Source organism: Pollicipes pollicipes, unplaced genomic scaffold, assembly GCF_011947565.3.
Source record: "Pollicipes pollicipes isolate AB1234 unplaced genomic scaffold, Ppol_2.1 Scaffold_2352;HRSCAF=2758_pilon_pilon_pilon, whole genome shotgun sequence".
NCBI classification, from domain to species: Eukaryota; Metazoa; Arthropoda; class Thecostraca; order Pollicipedomorpha; family Pollicipedidae; genus Pollicipes; species Pollicipes pollicipes.
In genome coordinates, this window is record NW_023596093.1 from 20051 (window position 1) to 34438 (window position 14388).

The 14388-nt window shown below is 47.2% G+C and overlaps 1 protein-coding gene across 1 annotated transcript; it reads left to right on the plus strand.

The window, feature by feature from the left end:
* Positions 1-6602: 6602 nt before the first annotated feature.
* LOC119097063 (uncharacterized) lies at positions 6603-7257 on the plus strand (the record flags this gene model as incomplete). Its single annotated transcript, XM_037220098.1, has 1 exon — positions 6603-7257. A coding segment is annotated over exon 1 (642 nt), but the record flags the coding sequence as incomplete, so codon positions are not given.
* Positions 7258-14388: the final 7131 nt, after the last annotated feature.

Consider the following 14388-nt stretch of genomic DNA (forward strand, 5'->3'; position numbering starts at 1 on the left):
CTGCCATTCCATTAGCCATGACGCGATCAAGAAAGCTGAGAAAGCAAATTGCGCAGTGGTTCACATCTGCCGTTCGTGAACACGATTTTCAGATACAACGGCCGTCAATTGGCGCTCAATCAAAGTTATGCAAGGTACGACGATATATTTAAACAATGACGCATTGGGGAGCATATTTACTAAAGAAAGAAATCATGTTGCCTACAGCAGCCTTTCCACTTACTATGAAAAAAGCACAAAGTGAGCTCATCTCATTATATCTGATACTGGCTTCAACATCTTCAAATGTGGAGCATTGCCTTCAACCGGCCTGGCCTACGCTGATTGGCTGGCTGATGCTGACGTCAACCACCATGTGACCGGCGGTTGTTTACCGCCGGTTGGTTCCTGCTTTCGGAGGTGGAGTTGTGCTTCGACAAGAGCATGATCCCGATCGACTGTCGACGTCGGCGTCGACGTCGACGTCGTCGTCGACGATCACAGCTCGTGCCACGTCAACGGCTGCAGCAAACACGACGGCGTCTACTACCTGCCGCTACAGCACTGATCTCCCCCACTGACCCTCCTCGTGAGGGACGGACGACCCTCTTCCGTGCGCGGTCGCGTGGCGACCCCGCCCGAGGCGATGAGTGAACGGCCGTTGTTATGTGATCGGACGAATATGTGGGAACGGTCCGGAGGGACAATGACCTGACGTTTAACGAGCCAGAGCGCCGCGCGAGGCCAGCGAGCGGCGCGCGCCGACATGGCGCCGCTGGAGGACGCCGCGTCGCCCGCAGCGACCCATCAATCGCCACGTTGGGCCGTGGCGGACGGCTCAGTTTGTCAGAATGCGACTGTAAACCCGTCGGCTGTGGTCCACTCGGCACGTCTCAGTTCAAAACCAGCTACTTGTGTGGAACACTCACTTTAACTTGGTAAGATATCGAAACTGGAATGGGAAGGGGGCTGGTAGCGTAGTTGGTAACGCGTCTGCGCTAACCACTCCACGTCCGGGAGACCATAGGCGCGGGTTCCGATGCTCCGCGATGTCCTTCCCTCTTGTAAGGGTGAGAGTCAGGCAACGTCATATAGCCTCAGCAGCTTCATCGTTGTCGTCGTTGGGACTTAATAACGCACTCAGCTGCTGAGGGTATATGACGTCACTTAACGCTTTAGATTAATCGTTGATATCAAGCAACGTTGTGCTCCAAAACTACACAACAACGGTTCTGCGGCACAGCATTCTTGATAAAAATAATTGCATGATTTCAAGCTATATCCCTCACTCGCCATGACTTGTTTGTTGTTGGGTGTCGATCAAAAACGTCTGGGTGGCTAGCGAATTAATCCAATACATAAATCTGATATGTCGGACCTTGCAGTCGTTTGATTTTGAAATGAAATCGATCAATAGTTCAAGCAACAGAAAGTATCTTAAAAGGCCGGACAATAAGGGGTAAAAACGGATTTGGACAAGACGATAGTAATAGCCATATTCATCGTAGAAAAAAAAACAGGAGAATGGAGAGATCGATGAGTTGATATTTCGGCAACATGCCCTTATCCAAGCGAATGGCAGAAGTAAGCTCGAAAGGGAAGGTTTGTTATATGCTTTCACAGTAGGCGAGACAATGGGAAAGGGTGGCCATAATATTTTAAGGATTTAATTGGGCACAGGTTATTAAGGTAAGGCTGATTATTGTAGATGCTCTTAATCGAAAATTTTCTTCAGCTTTACAGAAGACACTTTGTGTGATCTCAATGGTAATAGGAAAAACCTGACTGAACGTAGTTTCTCAAAAGTACACGAGGACCGCAAATGTAGTACTGATTTTTGAGAATGTACAATGTACATTGGGCATTGTACATTTCAATGTGCAATCGTTGTGCCAGTTTCGTTTTGTCAGCCACAATCGTTTTCAGACAGCTTGAAAAACACAAAATCACGCGACAAAAGATCTTTTGGACCCCGTATGTGAAGGCATAGCTCATAATCCGTATATCATATGCAGGGCCCATGACATCAAATGGTGGTTTCTTTTGGTGAATATGAACTGATAATAAAATCCCAAGATCGAGAGAATTGCTGAAACGCCCTTATAGTGTTCGTGCAGGTTGCAGCAATTCTCTCCAGCTTATAATTTTAGAATCATGTCATACTCACCAAAAGAAGCCGCCATTGAATATCATGGGATCTGCAAATCCTCCGCGAAAGGTGTGGAATACTTTTCATACGGAGTCTAAGAGATCGTCCGTCGCGTGATTTTGTGTTTTCAAAGCTGTCCTTTTTGAGCGCAGATAAGTCGCGTTTAGTTGTGTTGAGTAGCTAACAGACGAGCGCCGTCATATCAAGCGGTGTCTGCTAAATGTGCTCTAATTTCAATGTACTTTCGATCCTTATGCTCTGCCAATGATGCACAGTGTATCAAACCGTTGGCGAACTACATAAATGATAGGGACTGCTGTTCTCGCAATGCAGTTTTTACTGCTTGGTACTCCCAGGATCAATATATATATATATATATATATATACATGTAGTTTTTAAATGCATATATATATATACACACACACACACACACACATATATATATATATATATATATATATATATATATACATGTCCTGATGGTGTCCTGAGCCGCCCGCCCAGGACATCAAATAACGTCGGTTTCTTTCTGTTCACCCTCTTCATCTGCTGGGCCCATGAGCCGGACGTGGGAGTCGTCGGGGCATGCTGTAAACGCATCAGTGGCAGCACCGAACCGTATCCGTGTCAAGTGTTGAACATGGGGGTTAATAACAGGGACAATTTCAGTAACAGCTTTGTATTTCCGTCATTTCATCCATTGTTTTCCATTCGTTATGCAATCCTTATCCATTCCCTATTCATTCATGGGGAACGGATAAATCAACAGATGCTCCCTGAGTGACAGTGCCAGGACACGGTTGGTTCTGTGCTGCAGATGCTTCTGTACTTGGCTCAAGACATCCTCTGCCATTTGCGGCAACACACACAATCTCTGTCTGGAACGTAAATGAGGTGGCCGAAAAATGTATTGATGTATGCACATGTGTGCAGATATCGGTGCGTGCACGTGTGTGCACTTGAAACATGTGAGAGACGGGCAACAAGAGGAGGTTGCTACGACTTGGGTATTTATTTGGCGTTAGAACACTTGCAACTTGGAGACACCCCTAGTGTCTCGTATTTGATATCTCTGTATTCGGTGTTAGCACCTTGCCGCCTGGAGACACCCCTGATGTCTCGCATTTGATGTGTCTGTATGCGCGCTTGACGTTTCTCTTTTGCACTCTTGAAGTCTCATATGTGCTGTATCTGAGTTTGGTGCTAGCACCCTACAGCTTGGAGACACCCCTGATGTCTCGTGTTTGATTTGTCTGTGTTTGGTGCTAGCACCCTACAGCTTGGAGACACCCCTGATGTCTCGTGTTTGATTTGTCTGTGTTTGGTGTTAGCACCTTACCGCTTGGAGACACCCCTGATGTCTCGTGTTTGATGTGTCTGTATTTTGTGTTAGCACCTTACCGCTTGGAGATACCCTTGATGTCTCGTGTTTGCTGTGCCTGTATTTGGTGTTAGCACCTTACCGCTTGGAGATAAACTTGATGTCTCTTGTTTAATGTGTCTGTAGTTGGTATCAGCAACTAATCACTTGGAGACGCCCTTGATGTCTCGTGTTTGCTGTGCCTGTTCGTAGCGATAGCACCCTATCGCTTGAAGATGCCTTTGACGCCTCGTTGAAGCGAGAGGTTCGAGCTTTGCTATAGCAATGAGTCTCACACCGTCAGATGCACTTATGATGGTTATTACATCAATACCGCAAGAGCGCAAGAACGCTGGTGAGAAATTTCTAGGGCCGATGACGGCGTAAGCACTTTCGACCCAGCCAGCCGGGTGGTTGATCACATCGACCGATGGCGACAGACGCCAGCGTCGGCCACCAGGCGACAGCACCGTCGGACCGCCGTCGGGCCGACGAGAAATCCAGTGCGGATTGTGGCTGTGCCAGCGGCGGGTCGATTGTGTCTGGCGACTGCCAGCCGGGGACACCGGCGGTCACGGAACGCTGTCACGGGAGCAGGACCGTCGTGCCAGAGCCACCGTCACTGCCTGACCCACCGGGGACGGACATCGCGGCTCGTGTAACAGGGGCGCGACAGACCACCTGAGACCGGCCGCAACAGCCGTGAGTGCAGTGGGTGTAAGCTGCATGTCAAAGACAAAAGGCACACAGATATCAGACGTAAAATTTTATCCAAAGAAAGAACCACCAGGGCCCACCGAGGTTAATCTACCTCGGGTTTCGTGCACATCCCCCAAAATAATCTCACCACGTGAAGCAGTTGGCTCTGGAAGCAGTAGACGTCCGCGGAAACAACCCTGTCACTAACGGCAAAGTAACATAGGCGCACGCTCCGCTCGTTTGACAGTCCACCACCTGCTGCCAGCGGAGGATGATTTCCTTGCCGAGGGTTCAGTCTCGAATTCTCAGCAGGCAAGTCCTGGTGAAAGGAATCAAGGAGGGAATCTTGAATGAGTCCCCTTACATCTTCGTCTGAACCAGTGTGATCGGTTGGTTTCAAAATTGCCCCGCGATCAACATTACCGAGTTCGTGCCTTATTCAGATTTTACTAAACATTGCATAGATAAGATCACCCTGTAATGTCATTTGAATATTGTATTTGTAACTGCCTAATGATGTTCTGTGTCGGACGAAATGTTGCAAGCGCATGCATGTTTAATGTATCTCATCATTGAGCTACCGAAGCACAAGTGTGTTCGTGAGATCGAGAATTCTGCAGAGGAAGCTATTGCGCAACAAGTATTCGTATACATTCCTCCTATTACTGCTGAAGCCGTACGCGTCTGATGTAACAGTAAGTGAAAAGAGAAGATGGGATACTCGACTTGGCATTGCGTTGTCACATTACCTTGAATGATTCCGCAGGAATTGTCGTCGCTGATAGTCATGGCTTGACTTCTACATTCCACCTTTCATATGTCAGCGATGTGACCCTTTAATCTAACTCTCCATACCTAAAGACCCGTTATTCAATTGTCTATAACTATGCCGAATTTGGCGAGGCGTAACGGTGTCAGAACTTTCTCTCCAGCGAAGCCGGATGTTGACCTCCGCAAAGAAACGCGTGATCGCCGTATATGGCTGTGCACCTACCAACGCCAAAACCGCTACGCCGCACCGATCAAAAATTATTTTGGAAACCTATGGAAGGGGAGGGGCCAAAGTGACCGCCGACCAACGCGCGTATTCATAACAATCCATTTCAATGTCCTATTAATAGCACGCGCTTTTTTTGCAACACGGTTACAGCTCCCATCGTTGTTTCCACAGAGCATTTTTGGGTATGGAATGCAGGCAGTGTGCTTTTAACCTGAATCCCACACAAGTATAGAGGCATGTCACGCTTGATGTCATGTCAAGAAGTTAAGATGAAAAATGTGATCCGGCGCCAAATTATGGCCAAACATTGTCGTGCGCAACCTGCATGCCAGCGAGAATCTTAGCCCTAATAATGTATCATTACCTTGCAGGAATGGGTATGGCCACCTTGATCTAATTGAAGAAAGAAAGGAAATTGCAGTTGGGTATAGATCTGGCCGATGGCCTGACTGCGTAACGGGATAGCTAGATCTGTTAATGTCGCCGGATGTTTGCCTCCCCAAAGAGACGCATGTTGCTCGTATATAGCGAGACGCCTACCAACACTAGAACCACCCTCCCTCCCCTCCTAACAAAAGTCGTGACTGCTCTCTCCATCAAATACAAATCGTAACAGCTGAGCGAATATATGATGCATTGACCTTCACTCCGCCTAAGGTCATAAGACACGCAAAGGCTTGTAAGATTTCAGTGGTAAGCGCTTGAATATGGGGATGACCTAAGTCCTTCATGCTTATCTTTTCGTCCTAACCTTCCAAACTAATCTTCATGGCATGGCTTCATGGCAATCCCCGTCTCCCACAACCAAAATGCTACCATGACTGCGATAGAGAAGCGCCTTTGGCGCCCTATGGCTTGGCGCCCTAAGGTGACCACAAAGGGCGTCTTCACTTGCTGATCAAAAGAGGCGCGTGCGTTTCATTGCCTGCCCCGTGGAACGACCCGTGCTTGACCAGCATGCTGCTTAGATTGGACTTTTTATGAACTATTCAACACTAAAAACCTTAGCTTACCTTGCCCAAAATAAGTGGTCTAAGCCCGATGAGAGAATAGGAGGGGGAAGTTTGGTTATCGTGAGTTCAGTTCGGCCCCGCGCACAAAAATTCACAAAAGTGAACACCTCTTCAACCGCTGGCGTCAAGACGTGTTTGTAGCCGCTGGCCTCCCCTCGTGTTTACAACCGCTGGCGCTACCTCGTGTTTACAACCGTTGCATCACTCGCTCTGTAATGTGATGCAGTTGAAAGGGATGCGTTATAGGTGTACGATATGGAAAGAGGGATCAAACGCCTCAGCTGGAAAACTTTCAACACCTCTGAACGTAGAACCCTTATGTCACTCAGCAATGACAACTTGTCGGTTTTGCTTTCAGATAAAGCACAGAACGGCAGAAATGCTACATTAGTTCACGCGTCACACACCGCAATAATGAAATCAAGGCTCGTCATCCACGGCAGCGGGGCGTTCGGCCGAATCGGCGGCCGCATCGCACTTCTGACCTTGGCTGCTGTTGGCTGCATCCTGCTGATTAACGTGACGCATCCGCAGCAAGTCATAGAAGCGCGGCAAAACATGCAGCAGCAGGACCAGCCGGTGACGGCATCATCTTCTGAGGGCCTATACAGAGGACAGCCAATCAGCCAGCTCTGGGCACGCAATCTTCCCGAGCAGGCTTGGCTCCCCGACCCCCAGTGTCGCCACTTTGTCACCAAGTTCGCCCGGGACAATTGCCTGGAAGTGGTACGTCTAGCGTCCTTCCCGAGGTCCGGCAACACCTGGACCCGCTTCATGCTGGAGACGGCTACCGGCCTGTACACCAGCTCTGGAGGACCTAACTACATCAAGTATGTCAAGGGCGAAAGCTTACGACGTTCAGACGAAGAGATATGGAGCCACGTCAAGAGTCAAAAGAGGGCTGAACTAGCCCACCTTGGCTTCATTGGCGAGACAAGCCTCTGGACGCAGGGCACCACAATAGCGATGAAGACTCACAACTTTCCCGAGCCATGGAATGCCACAGAAGCCGAGATAGACGGATACAACTGGGCAACGTTTGCTGCCAAACACCACGCGACGAGCCATTCTGGTTGTTCGAGACCCCTTCAAAGCACTCATATCGCTAAATATTTACAGCAAAACGCAATCCGTCCTCAACAACGATAACGATTGGCAAAAACTGTTTCAGGGAGACGAGTGGATTGACTTCGCGGCGTATCACGCAAACCATTGGTACAAACTGAACCGTCAGTGGGTAGAGAGAACGAATATGACGCATGTGGTGATATATGAGCACCTGACGACAAATACCATGCGGGAACTACAAGGCATGCTTCAGTTTCTGGATGTTCAGCCCGATCCGGATCGTATGGAGTGCGTGCGTCGTCACTTGGAGGGACGAGCTCACAACAAGAAACACGACATAGTGCCCAATCATACAGTGTATCCCCTACACCTGCGTGGATTGGTGTGGAGCTATATCCACCAGCTAAACTGGGTGCTGAAAACCAGGGGTTATAAGCCGCTGCCTCTGGACCTCTATACGTTTGCCGATGAGTTCAGAGACATTGGCTTGTGATAGCAGGACGACACTGCTGAATGTGAATTACTGTATCACGAAACTGTGCTCAGATTATAACAATGTTCGCATGGATGCATGCATGCATTACCCGAACTCCTTGCCTTGGGAAATGTCAAAGCAAGCAACAAACATCGATGTGAATAATAACTTGCAACGGGTACGGTAAGAAGACTCTCAGAATGCAGCGAGTTTTCAGCGAAGTTCACTGCTACGGCAAAACAGCAGGCTCACAGGCTTCGCACGGTGCGTTTTCTATTCACTAAACAGGCTGACAATACCAAAATATTGCAGATGCATTGACAATTGGCAGTGGCGAAATTACGAAGACCTGGCAGTTACAGTAGTAGCAAGTGCAATTTTCTGGAGCTCTTAGAATGCGTTACAGCGCTTCAACCGCACTGTAAAAACGGAGACTATGATTTGTACGTTCCTGGTTGTCGGCACATCACAACCGGTTGTCGTCAGGCATCCCGACAGCCATAATTTCGAGTCAGCAAGCATTCCCATGCATGGTGTTGTGTGCACCCCGGAATCATGCAAACACAAGTCATCCATACACGCTCCATCGCTAGAAAAGCAAGTCCGCACGAGTTTGCAGTTTCAATTTGTTTGGCTTGGGCACGACAAATAATGTTTTGGACTTCTACATTCGTGTTACAAATTGCATGCTTTACTTCATTACTCCAGCTAAATCTTTCCAGGATTTCATTTGCATACTTCAACTAAAAAGAAGAAAAAGAACATGACGAGGTACTGAACGGCTTTTTGATACAAATGACGCAAGCGTACAAAAGCAACACCTCTGTTTTCTTTGCTGTGTGGACACCATGAGTGGTTAATGTGTATATCAAATACTAACCTCTGATTATTGGGTGACCAGATGTATGGACACGGAGTGAATAAGCTGCTCTGCCTTGACCATTCCAAAATATTTAGAAAAAATCAGCTATGATATGTTGAGCAGCACCTTGTAAATACCTCGCAAAGCTTTCTTCGCCATTCCCGGCCTGTACTCCCCTGGCTCAAGGACAGTGATAATCATCCAGCACAATTTGTAATCTGCTCAGCCATACTTTTGAAGTGTGTAGGCCAGCCAAAATCGACAAAATAGCAAAACAAGCACATTCATTACGTTCATGTCTTGTGATGGTAAGAGCACAACGGTATATGAGGCCAGGTAGCGCTGCTATGGTAACAATCTAATTACACGCATTCATATGGCAGAGACATCAAGGCCAATACACTATATGCGGTGTCAATGAGCAGCCAACATTCAGAGCATTTACAGCGGGGGTCAACGTCACGAAAGACATGGTGCTATTGGACGTGTTTTAGCATTCTATGTACCCTGGAGAAAGGACAAGTTGTGTGCCATTGCAGAAGTGTTGCTTCATGTGAACTGGTGGTTGTGCGAGTTCGTTTCAACGTGCCATGCTGGGGTTTTCAGCGTCACAATATACGAATGGGTGCCGCTCAACGACTCTAAGCACGATGCGGTACACTTGGCACATGCTAAATATCGCGCCCATCACAGAGAGCGGCCACCAATGGCGGGGCGGCACTCAGCTTACAGAGCAGGTAGTGCTGATGTACTTACAGAGCAGGTAGTGCTGTTGTACTTATAGAGCAGGTAGTGCTGATGTACTTACAGAGCAGGTAGTGCTGTTGTACTTATAGAGCAGGTAGTGCTGATGTACTTACAGAGCAGGTAGTGCTGTTGTACTTATAGAGCAGGTAGTGCTGATGTACTTACATGAGCAGGAAGTCCTGATGTACTTACATAGCAGACAGTCCTGATGTAGTTACAGAGCAGGCAACTCTAATGTCTTACATGTGCAGGCAGTGCTGATATACTTACATAGCATGCAGCTCTGATGTACGTACAGAGCAGGCTAGTGCTGACTGTACTTACAGAGCATACCAAACTCCTGATGTACGTACAGAGCAGGCAGCCATAACGTACTTACAGAGGCATGCAGCGCATGGCATGCTCACAGAGCGGGCAGCCCTGGTGTACTTACAGAGCAGGCAGCCCTGATGTACTTACAGAGCAGGAAGCCCTGATGTACTTACAGAGCAGGCAGTGCTGATGTCTTACAGAGCGGACAGCACCTGATGTATTACAGAGCAGGCAGCCCTGATGCACCTACAAAGCAGGCAGGGCCTGATGTACTTAGAGAGCAGGCAGTTCTAATGTACTTGAAGAGCAGGCGGCCTTACCCTACACTTGCACAGGCGTGATTGAGAGCCAACCTTGGATACATCTGGAAATCGTGATTCACACAAACCGCACGAATAAAAGGGACTTCTCGGCAAATTACGCTTTGTCCTTGCTATGTGCCGGGGAAATGCCTCGCTGATCTACTGAATGGCAGGATTGGTATGGCGTCCGTAGGACGGGTCATGATACGCCCCATGTGGACCTGTGAGATAGTCCAGGTTAGGTTTGTAAGACGGGTAGGGCTGTGCACCGCACACAGTGGATCTCGAAGATGACCATTTCAGTTCACACAACCCCATTTAGAAGTGGAGCACTTCCTTTGAGTAGAAAAGCAAGGCAGGGCATGAACTGCAATTTGCTGCCTGCTGTACGCTTTGGGTCGGCATCCACGGGCTGAAGCGGAGCAGAATCAGTACGTTCAATGTTCCAGGACCATCGGCTGTGACGTCATCGCGCGTGAAGTGGCTGGGGAGCGATCCATGCCCCACATCTGACGGCGACCTCGTTAGATGCCTTCCGAACGAAGTGGCTGGGGAGCGACCCATGCCCCACATCTGACGGCGACCTCGTTAGCTGCCTCCCGAACGAAGTGGCTGGGGAGCGACCCATGCCCCACATCTGACGGCTTCCTCGTTAGCTGCCTCCCGAACGAAGTGGCTGGGGAGCGACCCATGCCCCACATCTGACGGCCTCCTCGTTAGCTGCCTCCCGAACGAAGTGGCTGGGGAGCGACCCATGCCCCACATCTGACGGCGTCCTCGTTTGCTGCCTCCCGAACGAAGTGGCTGAGGAGCGACCCATGCCCCACATCTGACGGCGTCCTCGTTTGCTGCCTCCCGAACGAGCGTCAGCGTCATGCTCACTATTCAACCTAAAGGGTTGTGTAGCAGTCAGCTGGCTAACTGAGAGGCCTCCGTGCCACCGACTTCATCAAATATGGTGTATCTGACGTCATGCAGGCCTTGCTTCCAAACCACCTCTATTCTCACGCAAGCTCGATGTTGGCACTTTTTTGGACCGGACGGTTCTACCTCGTCGGATAGCCCTGATTTAAACGCACTTAATGCTTTGTTGGGGTTAAGTCCTGACTCACAAAGACGGTTTGTTGCTCTTTTCTCAGCCTATATCTCAGGAGCATTATTGCTAGGGAGATATGTACCGGTTTTCCTGTTCATCCATCAGGTTCAGTGTTAGTTTGGAATGTAAATTGGGATTTCGGTTAGCTGAGCAAGGATAGGTGATAGCGATCACCTATTTGGAAATCCTGTCTAGCCTGAATGCTGGCTGATGATTACGAAAATTTGTATTTGCATTTTAATTTGCTTTATCATTATTAAACACTATTGAGAACACTATTTTCCATGGAAAATAGTTTGGAAAAGAACATGGGAAAACTGGCAATTACTTTATATTGTGGGGTTTCTGCCTTCTGCCAACGTATGGAATAAACAATCTTACGTATTATTTGGGTCTTATAAACTACTGGAGCACACTCTAGACCTGGAGCACACTCTGTAACTGGAGCACACTCACACACCTGAATAAGACATATCTTTTTCTTATAGGATGTTTGATGGATAGGTGCGCCAGCATATTTTTGTTGTCTGCACAACATTTGAATTGTCATTTAGGACTCTACATTGGCATGAAGATATGATGTGGTCAGCTTTGGGAAACAGCAAATTTTGATAAATATTGTGAGATTTATTGATGCTATTTTCGATCTTTTGCTGTATCCAGCAGTATTCAATTTTAAGGTGTATGGGACATCTTTGGTTTGATTGGGCAATGGTCTGTTTAATTGTGGTCCTTAATTGGCTTGTTAAGTCTAAACTTTGAATTAACACATTTAAAGCGATATTGTGTCCATTTAACCGCAATTCATGCCGTGGCAACGTGCAAGGCATGTACTTACAAGTTGTCTCGAATAGAGCAAATAGTGCGACTTAGTCTTTAAGTCGGACCACATTTTGTCTGCCTCTCAACATTTTGGCACTACCATAGCCTTTGGGGTAATCTGTTGAGGTGGATATCATAGATAATTTGTTGTAAAGTGATGTGAAATATTTGTTGTTGTTGACATATTATTAATAACTTCTTGCTTTGCTTGATTATTCTTCAGCATATGCATGTGATTGTGGCCATAGAAATGTGGTTAACCTATGCGCCAGTATAGCTTTTTATCCCAACTCTTTTTCAAGCACTGTCGGTGTAGAACTACATTGTGGTGCATATCTGTGTTGGTTGGTGATCAGTATTTTAAAATGAGGCAGTCTCATGAACACGCGCTTGGGTGGAGGTCAAATTGCCCCCCAAAGTTTTTCCAGAATGGTTTCCGAACGGCGCGGCGTAGTCGCGGCATATTTTGCATAGCTCTAGACAACTGAATAGCGGAACGTTTGACATAAAAAAAAAATGTACCTTGTATGGTCGCTGACCTATGTTGGGTCAATTTCTAGGGAGTCATTCAATCTGATACAATAACACAGTGTCCGACAAAGCCATGCATCTCTGAGATGCATTCTTAGGCACCACAAATATTGAATGAAGAAATTAAGTTGATCTAAGGTCAGGTATAAAGGTCAAGCCAAGGTCAAAACCAACCTGATCTATTACTCTAAGGCTTACTGTATGGGATAGTTTGTGGTGCTCATCTCGAATTTATTGGCAGCAAGAGCGGCATCATACATCTTCCACTGTTTTTTAGAGGCCAGAACAGGTCATTGACCTAGTATGATCGGTTCGATATTTTGTTTTAAAAACATACGGACTGGCGTATTTGTCGCTTATGAAAATGGAAAACTGGGAGCAGTGTGGCATGATTTTGGTGACCATGACTTAAATTATTTTCGACTTAAAAAAGTCGAACAAGGTCACTGACCTCATATGAGCTTGTGACCTTTTGCTTAGAGTTGCCTTGGTTCTGAGGGCACTTTAGAGACCAACCCGGAATCTTGACCTTAGTTGACCTTATTTTATCTGAAGCTTACAACCAAAGATACTCAAACTTTTACATAAGTGATTTCACGTATAGTTCAAGACACCCTGTAAGTTTGGTGCCCCTAGTTTTCTTAGTTCCAGAGATCTGAGTGAGGGAGTCAAATTGCCCCCCTGCCCACCCGAGCGAAGGATATCTAACCGGTCACCGGGGCGCGTGTTAGGGGCCTGTCGTTCCTAATCAGTACCTACGAAGGGTGGTTGATAGCAATTTTGAAATTAGCAGACACGGCCAACTTTATGCTCCATTCCATTGTTCAAGAGACATAGATTCAGGCATGCACTCGAGTGTTTCTTATGCTTTGTCTAACACCTCACATCAATGCATCATTGTATACTGTCAACAAACGTAAATTCTTTAATCCAGAGCGACGTTATTCGTTTGTGCGACACCTTTTTGATCATAAATGCGGCTCCGCCAAGCCGAGGATAAATGACGTCGGCCCACCCCAGCAGGCTGCAGCGTCGACCACCAGGCGGCAGCACCATCGGACCGTCGTGCCGGCCCACGACGAGTCCAGTGCAGGTTTCTGGGCGGGCCAAGAGCGGGCCAGTGAGGGCTGTAGCCGTGCCAGCGGCGGGTCGATTGTGCCTGGCGGCTGCCGGCCGGTGCACCGGCAGCCACGGCCCGCTGTCACGGGAGCAGGACCGGCGTGCCAGAGCCACCGTTACGGCCTGACCCACCGGGGGCGGACATCGCGGCTCGTGTAACGGGGCGCGACAGACCACCTGAGACCGGCCACAACAGCCGTGAGTGCATCAGGCACAACCTGCAAGTTCTGGGAGCAGTATACGCCTGCGACAAAGACCGACTCCGCGACTTAGTGTGATATGAGTTTGCATTATGTGAATCAAACCACTTTGTAGTGTGGTTTGATCAGTGTTTGTATGTTTTGATTTCAATGTTAAACTTGTGTTTGCCTGATTTCCCATGTCGGACAAAATGTTGCAAGCATAATAAGATTTTATGAGTCTCATCATTGAGCCGCCTAAGACGGCGTGTTCGTAAGATCGAAAAGTTGTAGCGTAAGTCATTGCACAATAAATATGCTGTCATTCACAAATTTGTCTACTCGTATATACATACACATATGTATATATATATATATATATACATATATGTCTATATATATATATATATATAATATATCATATCTATATCTACATGTGTACATATAGCGTGAAAAGTGTGCACTTGTATAGAAAACATCTTTTAGTGCGCAGTAGAAAAAATAAAGCATGGTCAGTTGAAGTATAAAATATTTTTGAGTTTAAAGATTTAATCCGAACCCTTCGAGTAGATGGATTAATTTTTCCCATCATATTTATTTTGATATAGTTTTTAATTTGATTTTCACCACATCTCTTATTTTTTTATATTTTCAAAAATTCTGATAATTTCCTA